We start from the raw sequence: 22,921 nt of genomic DNA on the forward strand, positions 1-22,921 counted from the left end.
GCATCTGTGGCAAGTTATTTCTGGCTGCAGAGTCTGTCAGGGGTGTCTATAAGTAGGAGTGAGTTTTGTCAGCACAGGTTCCAGTAAGTGCATAAATGGCTGCACGATTTTATAAAAGGCCCTTTCTGTGCATAAAAGCAGCTTTGTATGAGAAGGTAACTTTATAACAAGTTATCAACTCTGGAAGGCCTATTAGGTGCATATTTGGGGCTTTCTTATACAGGTGCCCATGTGTCTTTGTAAGATATCTACTATTCCTGCTGCACTTGTGAGGCTAAATACATATGTGCATATTTGCACCTGTGAGGTAACTTTTTTTTTTTTTTTTTTTTTTGCATGTGAGCTCCTATTTTATGCATGTAAAAGAGCTCCCATAAAATCACCCACAGGGTTACACATAAAGTAGGCATGGAGAATGCTTTTGCCTATTTTCATGTAACATAAGAATAGCCATACTGGGTCAGACCAATGGTCCATCTAGCCCAGTGTCCTGTTTCCAGCAGTGGCCAATCCGGGTCACAAGTACGTGGCAGAAATTCAAATAGTAGCAACATTCCATGCTACTAATCCCGGGGCAACCAGTGGCTTCCCCCATGTCTGTCTAATAGCAGACTGGACTTTTCCTCCAGGAACTTGTCCAAAACTTTTTTTTAACCCCAGGTGAGGGAAACCAAAGTACACTCACACGGGAGCAAAAAGCAAAAGCACAAGGAGTCTTCAGGAATAGGGGTAACAACTCAGTACTTTGTTGGCAGACCTGACACAGTCCGTGTTTCGGCAAAGCTGCCTGCCTCAGCGGTCTGTTAGGGTCCCAAAGGCCACAGACAGGGCCGGTCTTAGGCAGAGGCGACCAAGGCGGCCGCATAGGGCCCCGCGCCTAAGGGGGCCCCGCTCTGCCTCCGCTCCGACTTCCGCTCGCTTCGGATGACCGTCCACATCATTCATGATGATCCCGTGGCTTGGCCACTCCACTTCTGGAGAGGGGAGGTTTCATGATAGCATTGTGCTTATTATTTCAATCAGTTTTTTTGTACAAGTTTAGCTTCATTTGTCTTTATTTGAAATTTCATAAATAAAAAAAATTTCTAAAAATGGAATAATCTTATCAATGGGGTGGAGCTAGGGTGGGGGTGGAGCTAGGGCGGGGCTAGGATGGGGCCCCACCAAATTGGTCTGCAGAGGGCCCCGCACTTGCTAAGACCGGCCCTGGCCACAGATACCTAATAGTTAGTAGACTAGTCCAAACCAAAAGCAGCAAAGAAAACAGCTCAGCAGCTAGCAGCGGGATTCTCACACAAAAAGAGTTTCTCCTCCTCCTTTTGCACCTAATTGCACGTAACCAGAGTGTAGATATGTTTGGGGGGAGGAGTCTGAGCGGAGCATGAGTTAAATCATAGAGTATGTAAGTTAAAAAAAAAAAATAATAAAATTTGCTTACTTCAAGTGTATAAATCTTACACCTGTCTATTCACACACGTCTGAGTTGTTATATCTCCCTAGCCTTCCTGCTGCATTTGTGAGGCTGTTTGAGAAAAATTCAGTTGGTTATGTTTCATAAAATAAACCCAAAATAGGCATTTAATTGGCCTTCCAGTACCCTCCTCGTGCCCCGTGTATTGTAGTTCTTGTTAGCTTTAGGAGTACTATAACCAAGCTTATCTGTTTTCCCTGTTATTAGTTCAGTAAAATATTCTGTTGCACAACTAGTTTCTAGGCATTTTGTCAAGTTTCATTTTCAGCTGCAAAAGGAAATGAAACTTTACTTTTCTTGTTTCTCCTCTAATTCTGTTGTTTGGGGATTACTGTTCTAGAGCTGTGGTGACCGCTGGGTATAGCTCTGCACTGTGTGTGTTCATGTCAAGGTTTTCAGAGTCGGCTGTCCCACAGGTCTGGGGGCTCTCTGATTTTCTAACTTGTCTGGGGCATTATGGGCAGCCCTAAGAGGGCTTCTAGGGATTCTAACCAGTCCAAAAATTAGAAATCTGTAGCCTGACCCCTTCAAAGCACAAAGCTCATTGGTGAGGCTGGCACCCACTAACTCTCCACTTGCCATTGTGGGTGCTGCTGGTAGTGGTTCTGGGCATGATAGTGGTGATAACGTCAGGCAGTGAAGATGAGACAATAGTGTGGTTTGTGTGCTTACTCTGGGGGAGGTGGGGGGACGAGACAGGAATTCTTAATGGCAGTAGATGGAGGGGAGGCAATTCAGCATTAGCACCTGCAACATTTGAGGTTGGAGGTCTGCCTAGAACATTCTTGTAGGCCTCTCAGTTGCTGTGCCTTCTCCTGACTTCCATGCAGGAGGTGGGGCCTGGTTTACCACCCACCTTCATTGCCTGCTTCTCCCACTGTTGCTGTGCCCACCAGCAGCACCAACACCAGCAATGAAGTGCACAAGGAGCATCAGGATCCACGAGGGGAGGAATAGGAGGGCGGACATTTTGTATAGAGACACTGCTCCTCCATCAGGAAAAGGCCAATGCAATCTGTACAGGAAATTAGGAAGTTGTCAGTGGAACAAGGGTTTGGAGCAGTGGTGTAGCTACATGGGGCCACGGGGGGGGGGGGGGGGGGCACAAAATTTCCTCCAGGCCTATGGTTTTGCTGGCAGGGGTCCCCAACCCCCACCAGCTGAAGCCTTGTCCGGCGCTGGTCTCCAGCACCACCGCATTGCCTGCCCTGCCCTCTCTTCCCCCTCATGTCCTGCATGCTCCTTTTAGTGAAATTGAAGTTTCACTTAAAGGAGCTTACAGGATGTGAGGAGGAAGAGAGGGCAGGGCAGGCAATGCGGTGGCGCTGGAAACCAGTGCTGGAGAAGGCTTCAGCTGGGCACTTTGCTGCAGCAGTGGGTGGGGAGCAGAAGGGTGGCAGACTAAAATGTGCCCCCCCACCTCAGGCTCTGGCCCCCTCCCACCGTTAAGTCTGGCTATGTCCCTGGTTTGGAGCTCATGTGGTTGGACCTTGTGGCTGAGTATGGAGGCGTTTTTATCAGCAGACCAGGAAATATTTTTTTTTTCTTGGAATTGCTGAGACATTTTCTGTGTGTGTATTGGGGAGGTGGAGGGGGGGGGGGTGTAGTAGAGTAAACACTTCGTGCTCTTCCTATTTCCTGGAGAAATATTTATGTCAGGAGCACCATGTCAGGATTTACAATAATAGCTTTTCACTGTTGTTCACAGGCACAAGCAGATGAGGTGCCGGAAACCACCATGGAAACCGGAAGTCAGATTTACATCAGGAATCGGGTAGTAGACGTGAGGAACAGAATGCAGGCGAGTACAGACGCTGTTGCGAAGGTTCCTAGTGCCCGGCCTGCGCTCTCACAAAGGGAGAGGGCCGAGTTCTCTTTTCTTTCCGGGTTGGTCTTGACTTTGTGCCGAAAATGATGAAATAGAACTTGGTCTTTTGGCAGTCCTCAAGAATACCACCACAGATGGGCCTGTTGGCTCAGGTGCACTATTTTGCCCAGTGAAAGGACTTGGGTTTAATCCCAGCTCAAGTCTTCTGCTTCCCAGGTGGGGTGGTGGTAGTACTGTAGAGGTGGTATCCACAGCTCTTTAAGGGAGGGAGGCCCAGTTGACATGGAATAGTGACACCCAGTGACCTGGATTAGGACACATGATTCAGGAAGAAGCCCTGGCGCATGGCCCCCAGCCCAAGACAGTTGCTACAGTGACAGGGCTAAACTAAATGATCATAAGCTCTTCAAGTACAGGAAGACACCTGCTGTACCTGAATATAACTCGCCTTGAATTACCCCTGGAAAGGCATAGCCTAAATACAAAGGTAAATAAATAAACGGAGGAAATAAGATGAGGGGAAAAAATCCTCATGTAAACATAATGTCCGCTGTATGGGTTCTGAGCACCCCTAGTATTTTGACATGTTGGCACCTGTGGATGTGATTAGAGGTTCATAATCCCATATTCCAGTCCTAGTTCTCCCCTGCCACACTGCTGACTGGCACCCTCTCTGAGGTGTATTTGTGCTGCAAAATCAGATTGGTGCAGTGTCACTGAGCATTGGACTGTGAACTGGCATATGTCCACAGCTTCTCTGGCAGCCATACCCCCTCTTTCAAAGCTGCACTTGGTTCCAGCTGTTCTGGTTTGGAGTGCAGTTCCCCAAACACTTCTGCTGATCACCTGTGATGTGGTTGGGGAGAGGGAGAGGATGGAAAAGTTTTGTATGATGGAATAGAGGGAAACATTGAAGGTTTTCTCTCCTCTTGTCTCTTCTGTAGACAGTGATTAAGGAAGTGAAGTCTATGGAGCTAACTCAGGAGGCATTTGATTTTCGATTCAACACATTCAAGGCTCAAGGTGAGGTAAAGACCTCCTGAACTGTCAGAACTTGCACTCTTTTGGAGGAGGTGTGAAATATTCTTGGCACAGACTTAGAAGGTGCATGCCCACAAGATCACATTCAAAAACACTGATAAACCTTTACTCCATGGTACAGGTGCACAGGACGTCACTGATTTATGCGTACATGCTGTTTATGACCCTTCTCTACAGGGGCTACGGAGCCACAGAAGGAAATTCAAGTCCTGCTGCAAGCAACGCTGAATAAATTGGATCAAATGCGAAAGGTGACTGGGGAGGGGTGGTGATGCAAAGGTTCCTTATTCAGGGTGGTGAGAGGGGGAATTTGAAGGTGGTGCCCAAGGCAGGTGTGAGCTGTCTGTTAATCTGAAAAGTAAATGTGTCATGCTGAAAGGGATCACACGTGAGCAATGGGTATTAGGTAGGGGCGTAGCTAGGTGTGGCCACGGGGGCATGGGTCCCCACAGATTAAGCCCTGGCCCCATCTATGTTTGACCCCAGCCGCCAACCGCCCCCCCCCCCCCCCCGCTGCTGCTGCTGCCAGGTACCTTTGCTGGCGGGGGTTCCCAACCCCCTGCCAGCTGAAGTCTTCTTCAACGCCGTCGACTCCGGCACCTTCGCTGATGATCTGTTTCTGACTCCTGACGTCCTGCATGCAGCGATGGGGGAGGGTCGGCGGCGGGGGGGGGGTCAGTGGCTGGGAGAGGCGGGCTAAACTGTGCCTCCCCCACCTCGGGCTCTGGACCCCTCCTCCCGCTGAGGTCTGGCTACGCCCCTAGTATTAGGCTATATGGGTGAAAAGCTACTGGGCATGAAGAGACTGTATGCGCTCAGGGCTGGGTTAACCATTAGTCAAGACTAGTGGTTGCCAAGGATGGCAGCTTCGAGGGGGTGGCAGGGGAGACAAAGGATCTTGAGCCATCGGTATCAAAATCAATGCTCTTTCAAATTTCACAAGTTGTATATAATAAAATTAATTTATTAAATTTTTAAAGATATGATCAGTCGTTTACCGATTTGGCACTATTTAACTTGCCAGGATCAGTTCCTGACTGGTTAAATAGCCTTAAGCTGGCTAAGCACTAATAGCGTGATATAGTTGGCTATCATGGCTGAATATTAACGCTTAACGACTGGCCCAGTCACCAGCTATGTTGCGCGACATAGCCGGTTAGCACCAATATTCATCGGCTGACTGGATAAGTTATAGCAGCGAAACAAACCTGCATTAATAGCAGGTTTCTCTTTGGCTGCTATAACTTAGCCAGTCAGCCGATGAATATTGACTTAACCTTCTATGTGCACAGTGGTGTTTGTGCTTTTTGTGCCATGCCTCCAGAGTCTCTAATCACGGCTGGGCACTACTCACACAAATGCAATCCCCTCGACCCCGGTACCTTAAAAGATCCAGACAACTGGTAGCACTATTTAGACTGCAACAAAGACAAAAAGAGACCAAGGAAGCGCTTCCTGGGGTTAACACAGGTTTATTTAATTATCCAGAGATTAGGATAAAAAAATAAGAAAATATTCAAGTATAGTCTAGTATAGAAAAGAAGAGAGAAAACACGAAAGGACAATGGAAATGATCAGGTCAGGCTCTCCATCCCCTGGCATGGGGCAGAGTGCACTAGACACTGACCAACTTCTTATCTGGCAAAGACATAATATATAGAGTTTCTTTTCCCTTACAAGACAAAAAGGGAGCACAAGGGGGAGGGGTTGTCACACCCCCTTAGTTAGCACCTTACAGTCAGTCAGGATCTCTAGTATCAATAAAATACACAGCATCTGTTTATATTTCCTTTTGAAGATGCATTTGGTCTGTTGTCCAAATGTTTTGGACATACATTTCTCAAACCTTTAATTTAATATCTCCCCTATTCTAAAAGAGGAGACAAAAGTTTACTGGTTCCAGTTGCTATAGAGGTGTTAGGTTTCTCTTGTCAATAGAACTATTGCTTTTGACTCCAGGGACCAGGGAGATAGTGTTTGAATTGTTCTAGGCAGAGAAGGAAATAAGGTGTTACCTGATTCATGGTTGTAAAAGGGTAATTCTGTCCTGGATAGTAGCCTTACTTCATGGGAAAGAATTCTGTCTCTTGGCCATATTCAAAGGGAGAGATTCTCCCCCTTCTGCAATAATATTTCTTATCCAGTCCTTACTACAGGATTTCTCTCTCTCTCCTCTGTCAGCCCTGCCCCCTACACCTGGAACTTCCTTTGATCTGCATCCTAAAAGTCTCTCAAAGGCTAATACACACATTCATGTGAACAGCAAATGGACAACAAATGGCAGGAGCTCATTGTCTTTCACTTGCTTGGTCAGAGGAAGGTGGGGGAAAGAGGTGGGGGGGTACTTGCTCTACCTGACCTGCTTAATATCATTGTAATTTACAGAAAAAAGAGAAATTTCCACTTCTCATCGTCTGTACATTAATTCTTAGATATTAGATACTTAGCAGCACTGAAACTGCTTGGTTCAGGCCTTCATAAGTACAATGTACACCTCCACCAACAGTGGCCAAACCAACCTCCCCCACCCCCCCAGAAATTCAAGGCTGGTCACCGAATAAGGCCTGGCATTGAATTTCTGGGTTCACCGACGAACACGGGAGTTAGCCGGGCTGCCTTCCGCAGTCTTGGTATACGCCCTGAATGACCTTATGTCTTACCTAGTAGCCTATGATGTTAACGGCCTTATGAATAGGACAACATTTGCTCTTGTGCTAATTTAAAAGCATTCTCCGAGGACAAGCAGGCTGCTTGTTCTCACATGTGGGTGACGTCCACGGCAGCCCCTCGGATCGGAGATCTTCACTAACAACAGCGTTTGCTAGCCCTTGCGTGTGCATGCACCGTGCGCATGAGCGACCATCTTCCCACCCGAATGCGAGCGTGCTCGTCAGTCTTCTTTTTTCCGCGGCTCAGGACGGCTGTTTTTTGGTCGGTCTGTGCCTCAAGGAGACCCCTCGCGTCTTTTGCCGCGTTCTTCCGTTTGGAAGTGTCTGCGATTTTTCTCCATTGCGTTAAAAAAAAAAAAACCCTTTCTTCGAGTTTCCTTTCGCTGTCGTGAGCGGCTTTTTTGCCGCCAGTATGGGTTTTTCCCTTCTTTTTTTGTGCCCATTGTCATCATTGCGAATTTTGACTTCGCTGGCATGATTTTTCCGCTCATGTCCTCGAAGCCTCCCAGCGGCTTCAAAAAGTGCAGCCGGGCTATCTCGCTCACTGATAGGCACATTTCGTGTCTTCAGTGTCTGGGGGTCGGGCATCGTCCCCAGGCCTGCACTCTCTGTCTTCTGTTGAAGAAGAGAACTCAGGTAGCGAGATTGGCCCAGTGGAACATTTTGTTCGGGGCCTCGCCCGGTGCATCGACGTCTGCGGTACCTAGGTATCCCTATTTCTTGTAAGATGCTGCTCGTCAGTTTTCACAGTGAAACATCGCCGGCTAAATATGTCCTTAAATCAGAATTTCTGTAATGGGGATAGATATTCAGCTGGCACCAGTCAGCGTGCTTTTTTGGAAGATGAAGAAACAGACACAGAGAAGATGAACTTACAAGTCTTTATTGTGGAAAGCAGGTAAAAGGATGCCCGAAACGGCCATGTTGCGCTCAGTGGAGGAGTGGCCTAGTGGTTAGGGTGGTGGACTTTGGTCCCGGGGAACTGAGGAACTGAGTTCAGTTCCCACTTCAGGCACAGGCAGCTCCTTGTGACTCTGGGCAAGTCACTTAACCCTCCATTGCCCCATGTAAGCCGCATTGAGCCTGCCATGAGTGGGAAAGCGTGGGGTACAAATGTAACAAAAAAAAAAATATATATAATACCTCAAGGAGTTATCCTCTCACTTTCCCCAAGGTAGGAGAATTAGGGTGTAGTGTAACCAACTCCCAGGTGTTACAGAGCATCAAACAAACAAAGTCTCTGCTCATTCATAAGCTTCTTCATCTTCCATTTTACTGGGATTAGCGGATCGCTTGCCCATCTGTTTTTTTAGAAGCGTGTTTTTTTTGCTCACCAGCTATATTCCTGGATATTCAATGCCAGGCCATGCCTGATCACTGGCATCGAATAACTGGACATGCACGGCTGGTTAAAACTTAGGTGGTTAAGTGCAATATTCAGCACTGAATTGTATAAAGATAGGGCAGTGATTTGTGTGGTTATCTTACGCGGTTAAGCTCTGAATATTTGCACTTAACCGCATAAATGCTGACTCCACCCCCAGATTTCCCACAAAATAGCCAGTTTTAGCTTAGCCAGTAACCGGGCATTTTCAGCACCACTATCTGGTTACATGCCGCTGAATATACCCGGTTAGCCACGGACACGCAACTTTAAAGTGCCTGGAGCCATTTCTAGCCATTTGAATCATTGTGAACATCAACCCCAACGTTCTCCATGTACTTTTCTAAATATGGCGCTCAAGATTTCTCTGCATTAGGGCTCCAGTGTACTGCAGGGACCTGTTGTTTTTAAGGGGCATGTTGTTTCGTTGCTGGTGTCGGGTGACTGTGATGGTTGAGAGAGGGCCTAGGAGACTGAAAATTAATTGGAGAGGGCTCAAGGCTGAAGGTTTGCCTAGTGCCATGCCACATGATCAGAAGTCAATTTCTGCGGACCACATGAATATTATAGCCTATTTGTAACATAATTTATACTCCTATGAATCTGTTCTGAAAGCATAACTTCAGATCCACAAAATAGTTACATAATGCTTCAGAATCATGTATGCTAGCTAATTATTGTAGGTAAAAAAACAAAAATTTAACACCTTGCCTGTTTCCTGCAGAGGCAGGTTTTTGTTTGATCCCTTCGCAGTCTGGCTCGGTTACCACCTAACCCATTCTTTAACTGACCTGCAGAATATTGTGGATGCATTGAAGGAGTTGCTGGGACGGTTCGAGACACTTCTGAACTTCCTGCGGGAGGAATTGGGAGAGTGGGCAAGGCAGCAGCAGCGGCAGTACATTGGAGCCCCTGTCAGCACCTCTGTGACCCAGTTGGAGTCATGGTAAGGGATCTGCCTTTCAGCATTGTGCCAAGAGCACAGGGAGTGTTGTGTGAAAGCCCAAAGCACAATGTTGCAGGCAGGGTCAGTGGTCATTCTTTCTAACAGTGGAGTGCCATTTATCTTCAGTCATTTAGTTTACTGTAATAATCTGATAAATTCTCCAGATTTTTTGAAACAGGTTTTCATCTGTATGTTTTGGGGGGGTTTTTTCTGTATTTTTTTAATTATCCCAAACCTTGTCTTCTGAGGCTTTGCGTGGCAGGCACTGCACCCCAAGTGCTGTGGTTGAAAAATAGCGAGTTCTTGATTTTTGTTTTCTTGTTCCCTCCCATTCCCAGGATTACTGCAACCGCAGTGTCTCTGTTTCACTTGCGTCAAGTGCTCAAGAGCCTGATGGAGCTGAGTTGCAAGCTGACCTATGATAATGACCCACTGAAGCTCGATCCTGCTATTTTGGAGCGCCGTACCACAGAGCTCATTTCCTGCCTCTTGGCAAGGTATCTAGCGGGCACATGGGGCGTCGATGGGAGCTGTAGGTGTGCATGTGTTGGTAAACATAAGGTCTTCCAAATCTGCATAATGTATTTGGGATATGTCGAGTATGAGAACCAGTATGCAGGTTTGTATATGTTTGTTTCTCTCTGTGCTGTGAGAAGTGAACACAGCTCAGAGTTGTGGAAGTGACTGTAGTTTTAGGACTCGACCCATTCATCTTGAAGTTGCTAGAAATTGAGAGTTGGGGCTTTTGAACTAGCTACTGGCTACAAGAGGGGTATCGTTTTAATTCCAGTCAGTTGTATTGAGAACTGACTGATCTCTGCTTCTGTAAGCTACCCAAGCCTGAAGTGAAAATGTGACCCGTTAGTGAATTGAGCTCCTTTTCTGCTTGGTTTAAGTTTTGAAGACCACAGGAGGAAGGAGCATGGGGGAACTTAAGAAGATGGTATGTACTTATGTAAGTGAGGTAAAAAAAAAAAAGTGCCTATCACGTAGAAAGTGACTCCTGATAAATTATTTGAGCTTTAGGAAGGAGGCCTAGATTTGGCTTTTTGATCAAGGGGACTGTATTGTAGGGCATTGAGCTACTTGGTTAAGCTCAAAGGTTTTCAGTCCTGGGTAACTACAGAGCAATTGAGATGCACTTTTACTTTGTAGCAATTTTGTAAAAATTCATGATCTTACTTTTATGTGTCAAGTTTGTATATTTTTGTTGTTATTATTTTTGTGACGGTATTATAATGCATTATGTGTTGTATTTTAGATTGTAACTCATTTTGATTTTAAAGGGAATTGTGTATAATAAAATCTGAATGAATGAATGTGATATGCCTGACCATTCGTGATGCAGTACCAGAGCCGCCTGAAGCTGAGATGAAGCAGAGGATGTAGGGCTGCATCAGGAATATGTGGTATTATGGCTGCCACTGCTTTCTGTGTACATAAACAAATAAAAAAAACCTCCAGTACAGCCAGTGCAATAAATAAAACATCCAAATAAATCATAAAACACAAGTCACCAATTCTTCAAAAAGCTGACGTAAAACCATGCTGCCTTGAGTGCTGTAACATGCCAGTGTGAGACTGAAGATATTTCACTACCCGTTTGTTTAGTTGTAACTCCGTTAATTTACCCGCCTACCACCACCATCATCCTAACAGGGAGGAGGCTGGGAACCACAAGCCTGTCTCCTCCTTTATGAAGAAAGCTGACATCTAATCTGGCAGAACTCATCACAAATAGGGATTGAAAAGAACTGTCTGTGGAGCTGCCAGAACCTCTCAGCTTCCTAAATATCTTGGGATATGTTCTGTTCACTCCCATTGCTTTATCCACTTCGTTTTGGTAGTACCCTTTCCTCTGTGGAGTGGTAGTTTTGTTTTTATTTTATTTACAATTTATTGATATACCACAAAAGGCCAAAGTTGGTGTCTGTGCGGTTTACAATAAATCAGAGTAGGCCGCAAAGAAGAGAGTAGGAAGAACAGCATATATAATTATTTTATTTATTTGTTAGGATTTATTTACCGCCTTTTTGAAGGAATTCACTCAAGGCGGTGTACAGTAAGAATAGATCAAACATGAGCAGGAGGCAATTAGAGCAGTAAAAATATTCGAACAACAATACAAAGTATGGCATGGTATACTACTTGCAATGACAACACAATATGTACTAGAACATTATAATTGGTAGTGAAGGGTAAGGCAAAGTTGTAACATATAGATGAGTAAGAAAGTAGGAAGAATTAGAAAGTAAGGGGATTGATTTGAAGAAAGTTGCATGTGAGGTCAGAGAGATGGTTAAATATTATCTCAGCTAGGGTGGGAGTTGTGGAATATGCAAGCTCAAAAAGGTAGGCTTTCAGGGTTTTAAAAAAAAGTATTTCTATGTAATTTCATTGAGTGTCCCTTGGTCTTTGTACTTTTTGAAAGAGTGAAAAATCAGTTCTTTTCTTTACGGTTCTACACCACTCAGAATTTTATAGACCTCAACAGGGGCGTATCTGCGTGGGGCCTCAGGGGCCTGGGCCCCCGCAGATTTCGCCCTGGACCCCCCTACCGCTGCCAACCCTCCCCCTCCGTTGCTCGCCTACCTTCGCTGGCGGGGGACCCCAACCCCCGCCAGCCGAGGTCCGCGTCCTCCTGCCGCTGCCGGCTGCCTTTGGTGCTTTCATTTGTCCATTGAAGCTGGCGCCGATGAAAGTTTCTTTTGAGTCTGACGTCGCTGCACGTTGTACGTGCAGGACGTCAGACTCAGAAACATTTTCTGAGTCTGACGTCCTGCACGTACAACGTGCAGCGACGTCAGAGTCAAAAGAAACTTTAGTTGGCGCCAGCTTCAGTGGACAAATGAAAGCACCAAAGGCAGCCGGCAGCGGCAGCGGCAGGAGGACGCGGACCTCGGCTGGCGGGGGTTGGGGTCCCCCGCCAGCGAAGGTAAGCGAGCAACGGAGGGGGAGGGTTGGCAATGGTAGCGGCTGGGGGGAGGGGGATCGGCAATGGCGGCGGCGGCGGCGGCGGGGGGGGGGCTATAATGTGCCCCCTCACTCTGGCCCTGGCCCCCCCTACCGCCGCAGTTCAGATACGCCCCTGGACCTCAATCTTATCCCCACTTAGCCGTCTTTTTTCCAAGCAGAAGAGCCCTAACCTTTCCTCGTATGGCAGGAGCCATCCCCTTTATTGTTTTGGCCACTCTACTTTAAACCTTTTCTCATTCCACTATATCTTTTTTTTGAGATATGGCGACCAGAATTGAACGCAATACTAGAGAATGGGACGGGACAGGGACAGATCCCACGGGGATGGGGGCATAAGTACATAAGTATTGTCATACTGGGAAAGACCAAAGGTCCATCAAGCCCAGCATCCTGTTTCCAGCAGTGGCCAATCCACGTCACAAATACCTGGCAAGATCCCCAAAAAGTACAAAACATTTTATACTGCTTATCCCAGAAATAGTAGATTTTCCCCAAGTTTATTTAATAATGGTCTATGGACTTTTCCTTTAGGAAGCTGTCCAAACCTTTTTTTAAACTGTTGTGACTTGGATTGGCCACTGTTGGAAACAGGATGCTGGGCTTGATGGACCTTTGGTCTTTCCCAGTATGGCGATACTTATGTACTTCTCATGTTTTTCATAGCTTCTACAGTGTGGAGGGTGACAGAAAGTGTTTTTTTCTGACTGTAACGGAATCTAAAACAGTCCCCTCCCCCCCGATAAAGAGCAAATCCCCCTGGGCCTACCTTAAGAAGCCCTGGTGGTAGAGTGGCCATTCTGGCTGCGCAGTCAAAATGGTTACTGTGACTTCCTGAGGCAGTTTCAGTTGCAGCAGTCATTTTGAGATTGGAGCCAACATAGGTGGGAGCAACTAGAGATTGCTACTGCTTATCTCAAAATGGCTGCCGCGGTCTCCTACTGCTGTCTCATGAGGCTGCCTCGGGAATTCGTGGCAACTATTTTCAAGTGGGGATCGTTTCTGCCCCGAAGAAGCCATTAGACTACCAGGGCTCCTTAAGGTAGGCCTGAGGAAGCACTACGGGTGGTGGGAGGTCTGAGCTTGTGGAAGAGAATGGTCAAGGGGAAAGGGGAAATTTTGCTTTCATCCAAAAATGCAATGGCATTTTCGGCTGAAACTAAATCATGGCCGGACCTGGATTCTGGGCCCGTTTCAGCATCAAAACAGAAATTGAAATTTGGTTGGCCTCTACTATAGTGGCCAGCCGCCGCATTTCCTGCCCTGCTCTCTCTTCCCCTTGCATCCAGCACGCACGCTTTAGTGAAACTGAACATGCCTGCATGCTCAATTTCATTAAAATGAGCATTCCGGACATGACATAAGAGGAGGAGAGTGCAGGGCAGGAAATGCGGCGGTGTCTGAGACCAGCACTGGAAAATGCGCTTCAGCTGGCAGGGGTTGGGGATCCCCACCAGCCAAGGTATGTGTAGCGGTGACGGTGGGTGGGTGGGTGGCGGGGAGGGGGGGACCAAAATGTGCCCCCTCACTTTGGGCTCTGGCCCCCATCCCATCTCGAAGTGTGGCTTACACCCCTACTAGAGCTAAGGCCACATGTCAACAAACATCATACATGGAGATCCACTGTTATTTGTGCGTGTGTATATGTATGTGTGGTGGTAAGAAGGCATGTAAAAGGCGGTTTCCTAGTCATTTACATGCATAGATGGCCACTCACATACATGATCTCCTATAGAATTCCAATTTGTGGAAAATTACATGTCATGCTTTGACTGTATGTGCATTTGGTGGGTGTGTGCATGGGTGGAGTTTGGGCAGTGTGTGGGCACAGCACATGTGTATGTAGGTAAATTATAGACTACTGTAATTTGAGTTCATGCATATTTCCTGGTGAGGGCATTTAGGGCTCATGTAAGTGGTTGTGCCTAGATTTAAAGCTGCCAACTGGATCCAGATTCGCAGGACACGGTTGATCCAGTCCTAGGTTTACCCCAGTGCATGCTGGGACTTGTAGTCTTGCTTTTAGGGAATGCATGAAATGGGGTAAACCCAGGATTGGATCAACCCTGTCCTTCAGATCTGGATCCAGTTGGCAGCCTTGGTGTAGATGTGTGTGCATTCTCTGCCATGTGCATTAGTATTCTACAAAGTAAAGTAGGAGCTTACAGAATAGGCTTAAAATAGGCACCATAAGCACCCTGTGTTAGAATTAACCTCTATTGCCTGTCTTGCTGAAATCAACCATGTTACACCTGTAAAGAGATGTATCTATTTTTCCCCCCTTTTTAGTGCGTTTGTGGTGGAAAACCAACCCATCATGTCCAGTCCTATTAAAAGGCCCCTGGTCTTAAAAACTAACGTCCAGTTTTCTGTTCGGACCAGGTGAGTTGTATACAGGAATAAAGTCCAAGTTCCCACAGGACTCGAAGTGATATCCCAGCATATCTCGCCACCACTAGGAGTTTGAAAGGGGGTTTCTGTTTGTGGCACCTGTGCAGTGTTGACTTCTGTACACATTCGTAGACACAAGCAATCGCGTGGCTGCAGGGTCCCTGCTGTAAATGGCTTTCGGTCTGAACCTGTGCACAGGGTGGCATGAAATGACCTGCTCACAGTCACTGGATGAACGGTAGGGTTAAGATTGGAACCTGGTTTTCCATTTGTGCATCTGTCGTGAACATACTTGTCTGACCCATTTTAAGGCTTTCTTTTAATTATTTCAGTATCTTTTTAGTCAGTAAAATGAGCAATTTTTACAAAATGTAAAGCTTCCATAAAGGTATTTTTGGTATAAACAGTAACATAAAGCATCAGTTAAAACAGAACTCTAAATCAACCCTCCCCACCAGTCCAAATCCTCAATAGAATATCAACAGTCTAGATTATGGAATGGTCAGAGGCTGGGCTGTTATAGTTCCCTAGCCAGGAACATTTTACAGAGGGGGATGTCTCTCCCCCCTCCGGGCAGTGGCAGCAGCGCTGGTAGGATGCCTGTGGCCTGCTCCGGGATTTCCTGCCTGAACCGTCCCAGAGTAGGCCACAGGCAGCCTATGAGTGTTGCTGCTGCTGCCCGGGAATGACTAAAGCCAAGAGGGTTTTAAGGTGGAGGAGGGCCGGGTCTGAAGTATGCCATGATGCACCTACCCTGAATACACCACTGCCTCTAATCTTCCTATAATTAACATAAGAATATAAGAATAGCCATACTGGGGTAGACTAATGGTCTATCTAGCCAATCCAGGTCAGGAGTACCTGATAGAAACCCAATGCAGATGTCAAATGTTGCCTGGTGAGGTCACCATGAGGTCACCAGTGTAAAGTAAAAAGAGCCTTTTTGGGGGGCAGTAAAATTATTTCCTCTTTTCAGGTTCCTTGTGAAGCTTCCGGAACTGAACCATGTGATGACGGTGACAGCTGTCATTGACAAGTAGGTTTCAGAAATCTCGCAAGCTGCAGCCTGTACAGCACGGCTGCTCACATTACACTCTGTTGGGCAGTTGATAATAATTTTGCACTCGGGGCCTCCAAGTTGAGACCTCCTGAGTACTAAAGCCTCACTGAATCCCAAACTAAGTTTAAGCTCTCGCAAGAGAGTATGCCCTTCAGAATATGCTCCATCTTACCCGCCTTCACCACTGTGGGTTATTAGTTCAGCTGTAGATATTCCTTCTGATCCGATGTTATTCTGTCTCTTGTATTTGCAGAAATCCTCCAAAAGAAAGTGGGTAAGAAACCACAGTCTCTTCCTTTATACAGAAATGCTACTGGTCAAAGTACTCTCTCTATCCTTTCTTCTTTTCTAGTCTAGGGTTACTACAGGTGTCCAAAGACCGAAAGACCCTGGCCCAGAGTAGCAGACAGAGCTCAATTACCTTTCGTTTATCCCTGAATAATTGTCTCCCCTTCCCTTTGCCCCCCCCCCCCAAAAAAAAGGAATAAGGCATCTCAGAGTGAGGAGTGTCTGTATTTAGAGCTCCATGTTCTGAAGAGTTGGGGGGGGGGGGGGAGGGCGCCTCATGCAAGGGGAAGGGGTGGGAGACCATTTACAGAGACTACTGTGTGAGTTTTCTTGGTTTTGGCTGGCTTTTACTCTGTCATTTCTGTAAATGGTTTGGGGGAGGGGGGTGCTATTTCTTTTTCATTTAAAAAAATGTTATTTTTATTCTCTGAGAAGATATCGGCGATTCAACGTACTGGGAACACTGTCAAAAGTGTTAAACATGGATGATGTACATAAGGAAGGGCTGACTGCCGAGTTTAAGCATCTGGTGAGTGCTGCCTGCTAGCTCGCTGAGAGCCCAGGGGAGGGTCTGGCTGAGCGCTCACCCTTACTCCATGTCTTTTTTTTATTTTGTAGACACTGAAGGAGCAGAAAGCTGGAGTGGGAGGCAAAGGAGGTAAAGGAATTAATGATGTAAGTATTAGTGTATTCTGCACTTATTAATTTTTATATATTCAAAAATTGCAAACACTCCTTTTGATTTGAGCAAAGATTCAAATTGCCCAGATGCTGCTTAGTTTAGGATAGTTTTATACTATGTCTGTGTAATGTGCGATATGTTTTTTTTATTTTAATTTTTAATATTTTATACAATGCAATGAACCCTTTTAGGGAAATTAGCAGTTTATAACTATATTGGTATTAAACCAATTACTTAAATAACACTTCTAAAATCTCAGTACTGTTTGCCAGGGTACACTTGGCTGGTACTACACGAATTTGAACTCTGCTTAAAAAAAGTTATACAAACTTTTTGTGCACAAAAGCTCTTGGATATTAGAGAAAACATTGCTAATGACTGATGAGTTGGAAAAGGCCATAACCCCCCACCCCCCCTTTTTTAAATCCGTATGGTAATGCCGACACAGCCCTTTTGCTGTGAATGGGCTGTGTTGGCATTACTGCACAGACATCTGCTAGCACGGCTTTGTGAAAGGGGGGGGGGGGGAGAAAAATTACAAAAGTAAAATGTTTTGAATCTGGATTTATCTCTTCCCTCTGTGGCCTTCTTATAATTTAGAGTTCGCTGGCAGTCACAGAAGAGCTGCACAACATTAGTTTCATCATGAAGTTCAATTACCAGGGACTGCTGCTGGACCTGGAGGTGAGTGCCCCCCCCCCCCCCACACCTATCTTGTTTAGAGGCATAGGTGTTGTCCCATTGGGGAAAGGAAGAGGGGCAAGAGGACAGGGAAATCTCATGTCCACAGGCACTTCCTGCGTGTAAGTTTGAGGGCAAAGATGTCCTTGCAGAAATCTTTCAGAATGCTCAAGTAATGATGAGTGGAATGAATTAGGCCCGATATTCAGCTGGTGGTAATCGGTATTTTGCTGACCACTGCGGTGTTAAGCCTGGAAATGCAATGCTGGGGCATGTCCCAGGCACCAGCATTGAACTTCCAGGTTTCTGGAGCTGGCGAACTCATAACTGGTTAAGTGTGATATTCAGCAGTTAACCAGTATGGATTACCGTATAAAGACAGGACTGACTTTTATGCGGTTAACTTGGCCAGTTAAGTGCTGAATGTTGGCACTCCAATGGCCGAGTGCCGATTCTGCCCTGGAACATCCCCAAACTAGCCGGTTTTCAGTTTGGTATTAGCCGGTTATTTTCAGCGGCACTAAGAAGTTAAGTTTCACTTAAAATTGGTGATTAGCCCCCGAACAGGCAAGGTAACCAGCCAGGAGCCTTTTCTGGCAGATTAAATTGCTTTGAATATCAACTCCATTGTTTTTAGTTTACTTTTAGCCAAAATGCATTTTAGTAGCTCTTATTTCCCTTACCAGTTCAGTCCAGTAAAATGAGATTAGGCTCTTCTGCCAGCCAATGGAGACAGAAAAAAAGCACTTCATCTGTCTCTTTTCAAAACTGAAGAGCCCTAACCCTTCTCTCTCTTTTTTTTTGTCTCAAAAAAAAAAAAATAAAGAAACGAGAAAGCAAGAATTGGTATAGCTAGAGCAATACTGACTGGAGCTCTGCTTACACCAGTCTTTTTGGAAGAAGTGGGGGAGGGGGGAACGCAGCTTCAGGAGCTTTTCTCTTTCTCCATTTGCTGGCAGGGGAGCCTCAGCATACTTGTCAGGACTAATGTACTAAGACTCAAGGAAAGGAAATTAGTAGATAACTTTAAGGTGTAATTTAGTCTTATCAGAATTAATTATAAATATAGAACCACTAAATAGTATTAATATCAAATACAGTAATATTATTACAGTGAACACCACTACAATTATTCCTTAAGTATCACCACCTAGAGCCTAGATTTTGAACCCCATACCAAAGTACAGCAAAGTGATTTGATGGTGGGGGAGGTGGGGAAGGGGGTTGGTGGATTGGAGTAATAAGGGAATGTAATGGCTGTTATGATGGGTCTTAAGGATTCAGGATATTACTTTGGAATTTTTGTATTGGTTCTTATATCCCACATTATCCAAAAACAATTTCACTTCAATGTGGCTTACATACGTTACAAAAGTTGAATTACATTCAGTGAGATTTGAAAGTTACAAAGCAAGAGAACAATTTTACAAGTAGTGCAGTGTTATGATGATCAGTGGAAATACTGAAATTAATTAGTGTCTTGAGATAAAAACTTTATGAACAGGAAAGTTTTTTTTTAGGGATTTGCAGGAGGACAGATATTTATCATTCCCCTTCTTGTTACAAAGCCGCACTAGTGACTGCTGGTGAGGTAATGCCGACACATCCCATTCAAAGTGAATGGGCTGTGTTGGCATTACCTCGCGGCTTTGTAAGAGGGAGGGGTTGTGTCTTATTTCTCTTGGAAGAGAGTTCCACCACTTTTAGGTAGATGATCAAAAGCAAATGCCAGCGCTAGAGGCTGCTAGTGCCGGCGTTTGCTACCGCCCCATGATGAGAGCCCTCAAGCGCGTGAAACAATGCGCTCGAGGGCTCTTTGCGCAAGTAGCATGCTAATGCATGCTAAACAGGGCTTAGCACATTCATCGCCAATGATCAGCGGTCAGCACGCCAAAATTTGGGTCGCTAGCCACGGCAAACCCTATAGCAGCTCCGAGCTGGCGTTAGGGTTTGCAGATCATTGGGGAGGAATGGTGAGCCCTGTCCAGCATGCAGTTGCAGGCTGGCAGGCCCCCGTGCCCCCCAAAGCAAACCTGCCAACAGGGGGCTGGCGGTCCGGCGGGCCTCCGGTCCCCCCAACGATCCCATCCCCCCAGGTTCAGGGAGGGCTGGAGATCCGGTGGGTCTCCGGCCCCCCTACCTTAGTTGGAGGAGGGAGCAACGGGGGCTGGAGGTTTGGAGGACCTCCGGTCCTCCCGACGATCCCATCCCCCCAGGTTCAGGGAGGGCTGGAGATCCGGTGGGTCTCTAGCCCCCCCCAAACCCCCAGAAAATGGTCCCTGGTGGTCCAGTGGCCGCTTAAAAAGTGGCCGTTAAAAAGAACCCCCTCCCGGCCCCCCGTACCTTAGTTGGAGGAGGGAGGTAGCCTGCCTCCCTCCTCTTCCTTGGGTTGACGCCGCTGCAAAATGGCGGCGCCCAGCACCTCCCAGCGCATCCTGGGATGCACTGGGCAGGGCCACAGACCATATAAGGGAATCGCTTATATGGGGGGATGGGATCGTCGGGGGGACCGGAGGTCCTCCAAACCTCCAGCCCCCGTTGCTCGGGGGGGGGGGGGGGGGGAGAGGGGCAGGGGTAGTCAGGGCCTGGTGGTCCCATGGACCTCCAGCCCCTGTGTTTGACCTGTCAAACAAGTGCGGGAGGATTATTCGCCTGCACTTCTACCCCATGATCAGAGATAATTGCGCTGCTTAAATTTGCATGTATTATCTCTGATCATAGGTCTAATAGCGCCCCATGCTGTTCCAGCGCTAGTTTAGAGCGCTGTTTGGAACAGCGCGGGGCTTTTGATCATCTGCCTGTTTGTGCCCAAGTATGAAAAGCCGGAGGTAAATATAGATTTGTACCTGCTTTTCTTCTAGTTAGGGACATGCAGAATGAGAGAGTCTCTGGCGCCCGAAGTAGCATTTGTGTCAGGAGGTCTATCAAGTTTTGCATGTAATTGGGTCTACAGTTTGGTGTTTTATTGCCAGATATGTATTACCTAGGGGCTCATTTTCAAAGCACAGATGTACAGAGTTCCATAGGTTACTATGGAATTTTGTAACTTTGTATAAGTGCTTTGAAAATACGCCTTCATGCATTGTAATTTTTGGATTTATTAGTAAAAATGTAAAGTGGGAAAAAAAAGTACAGCAAAGTATGGAACCTATACCATTACCAGGGGTATTTACTTGGCTGATTTCCGAGGGCTGCGAGATAGCTGAGGGCCTATCATGTACATATATCTTTTTCTTCATGTTTTTCTCTGCCTTTTTTATTTATTTATTTATTTGTGAAATGGAATCTTGTCCGTATTATCTTCAACTTCTGAGTCTAGAACATCCAAGGTTCCCCTTTCTCTTTGCGCATTTTTCTGTGGGGTCTGCTGGAATCCCTTTGAGGTCACATAGAGTTTCTAGCATATTCTTCTTTCTTTCCATCCCACCCCTTCTTTATGTAATGGCATTAATACTTTCTATTTTCACCTTCTTCAAGACCAGCACCTTGCCTTTGGTCATCATCTCCAACGTCAGCCAGATTCCCAGTGGGTGGGCCTCAATGCTTTGGTTCAATATGCTTTGCTCGGACACCAAGGTCAGTACTCTGCATGTTGCCCCTCATCTTCCCACCAATCCTGCCATATGCTGTGATGGTATGCAGTCCCGTACCCTCAGACTTGTTTTACTGAGTGCACACCTCACTCTCACCTTGCTGTCATTTCCTTTGCAGAACCTGTTGTTTTTCAGCAATCCTCCTGCGGCTTCCTGGACACAGCTGGGAGAAGTGCTGAGCTGGCAGTTTTCATCTACCACCAAGCGAGGGCTTGATGAGGATCAACTGTCCATGCTGGCTGAGAAGCTCTGTGGTACCTGTTCTTTCTCCAGTTGCTCACTTTAATCTAATCTAATCTTGGTATTTTTATTCCGCTTTACTGAAAGAGGCTCCAGGCGAATTCCCATCGAAAAGAAGAGAATCAGTGAGGCAATCCCTCATAAGTTCTACAAGTCAAATGCCTATCAAATATAAAGCAAAAAGAAAATATTTAACTGCACTCCTAAAAGAATTATAACAAGTAATATTACAAATATAGCATGGTAGTTCATTCCAGGACGCCGGACCCCTACCAGTCAACATTCTCTGCCTAGTAATTGATTTTCAACAAGCTAGTTTCGTTGGAATACGCAATCTAATGGAATGTATCACCCTAGAAGAGAGTAAACGGGAAATTATGTCTTGAAGATATTCTGGAGCTAAACCATATAAAATTTTAAAAACAAATGACAGAACTACGACACAGTTCTGTCCTGCTCCTGTCGGCCAATGCTCAAAACTCAAATGTGGGCGCTAGAGGGCCATTAGCACCGGACTAGCGTTGGCGCAAAATGAGAGTTCTCTAATGTGGGAGACAACACGCGTGCCAAAGATATGCACAAATAGCATGCAAATGTAGTCAAACAGATGTTATGAGGTCATTTCCTATTCCCTCCCAATGCTCAGAGAACAGCTCACAAAACAAAGTTGCCTTAAACTGCAGAAAAAATAACGCCAGGCTCAGAGCAGGCGTTAGGTTGTTAGAATTCTGATAAATCTTCTCTTCATTCTTTAAAATATGTCAGTTTTTCTTTAATTTCAAAGCACAAGGAAGCCTGTGCAAGCCCCTAAGCACCAGTAGTGAGAAACACATGTGCGCGAGTCTGAGCAAACCCAAAAGTGAAAATGCACATTGGTGCCCGTTTCTTGTGTTTTTAAACAAAGCCTTCCAAGTTTAAAAAAAAAATGGAAAAGCTTGTATTTAAAGGTGCAGAAAACAGAAGCCAATGTGTGCTTCACAATTGGGTTTACCTAGTGCATGCGCACAGGAGCTGGGCTTACTGTGAAACTTCTGCGCATGCGCCAAGCATGTACCCCCCCCCCCCTTGCTTTCACTTTTTTTTTTGTTTTGTTACATTTGTACCCCGCGCTTTCCCACTCATGGCAGGCTCAATGCGGCTTACGTGGGGCAATGGAGGGTTAAGTGACTTGCCCAGAGTCACAAGGAGCTGCCTGTGCCTGAAGTGGGAATCGAACTCAGTTCCCCGGGACCAAAGTCCACCACCCTAACCACTAGGCCACTCCTCCACTACAACTCCTCCACTACAAACTTTAACAATGCGCATATGATTTGCATACCATTTCCTAATTTTCTGCATTGGTCTGACGATATTGTTTCTGCGCTATTGGCTTACTGTGGACGTTTTGAGCATCGGCCCATTGGTGTTTCATGCTCTTGTACTTTCCCTCCCCTCTTTTTTTTTTTTTTTTTTGTTTTGTTACATTTGTACCCCGCGCTTTCCCACTCATGGCAGGCTCAATGCGGCTTACGTGGGGCAATGGAGGGTTAAGTGACTTGCCCAGAGTCACAAGGAGCTGCCTGTGCCTGAAGTGGGAATTGAACTCAGTTCCCCAGGACCAAAGTCCACCACCCTAACCACTAGGCCACTCCTCCACTACAACTCCTCCACTACAAACTTTAACAATGCGCATAT

The 22,921-nt window shown here is 46.2% G+C and overlaps 1 protein-coding gene across 1 annotated transcript in view; it reads left to right on the plus strand.

The window, feature by feature from the left end:
- Positions 1-22,921, plus strand: part of STAT2 (signal transducer and activator of transcription 2) — a 90,681-nt gene that overhangs the window by 38,620 nt on the left and 29,140 nt on the right. Inside the window, exons 5-17 of the mRNA XM_030196707.1 lie at positions 3,180-3,272; positions 4,244-4,322; positions 4,518-4,591; positions 9,191-9,339; positions 9,678-9,836; positions 14,602-14,694; positions 15,680-15,739; positions 16,017-16,037; positions 16,487-16,580; positions 16,670-16,726; positions 17,334-17,417; positions 20,892-20,990; positions 21,126-21,261. Coding sequence (XP_030052567.1) covers positions 3,180-3,272; positions 4,244-4,322; positions 4,518-4,591; positions 9,191-9,339; positions 9,678-9,836; positions 14,602-14,694; positions 15,680-15,739; positions 16,017-16,037; positions 16,487-16,580; positions 16,670-16,726; positions 17,334-17,417; positions 20,892-20,990; positions 21,126-21,261 — 1,198 coding nt within the window. The remainder of the gene's footprint in view (positions 1-3,179; positions 3,273-4,243; positions 4,323-4,517; positions 4,592-9,190; positions 9,340-9,677; positions 9,837-14,601; positions 14,695-15,679; positions 15,740-16,016; positions 16,038-16,486; positions 16,581-16,669; positions 16,727-17,333; positions 17,418-20,891; positions 20,991-21,125; positions 21,262-22,921) is intronic.

Source organism: Microcaecilia unicolor, chromosome 3, assembly GCF_901765095.1.
Source record: "Microcaecilia unicolor chromosome 3, aMicUni1.1, whole genome shotgun sequence".
NCBI classification, from domain to species: domain Eukaryota; kingdom Metazoa; phylum Chordata; class Amphibia; order Gymnophiona; family Siphonopidae; genus Microcaecilia; species Microcaecilia unicolor.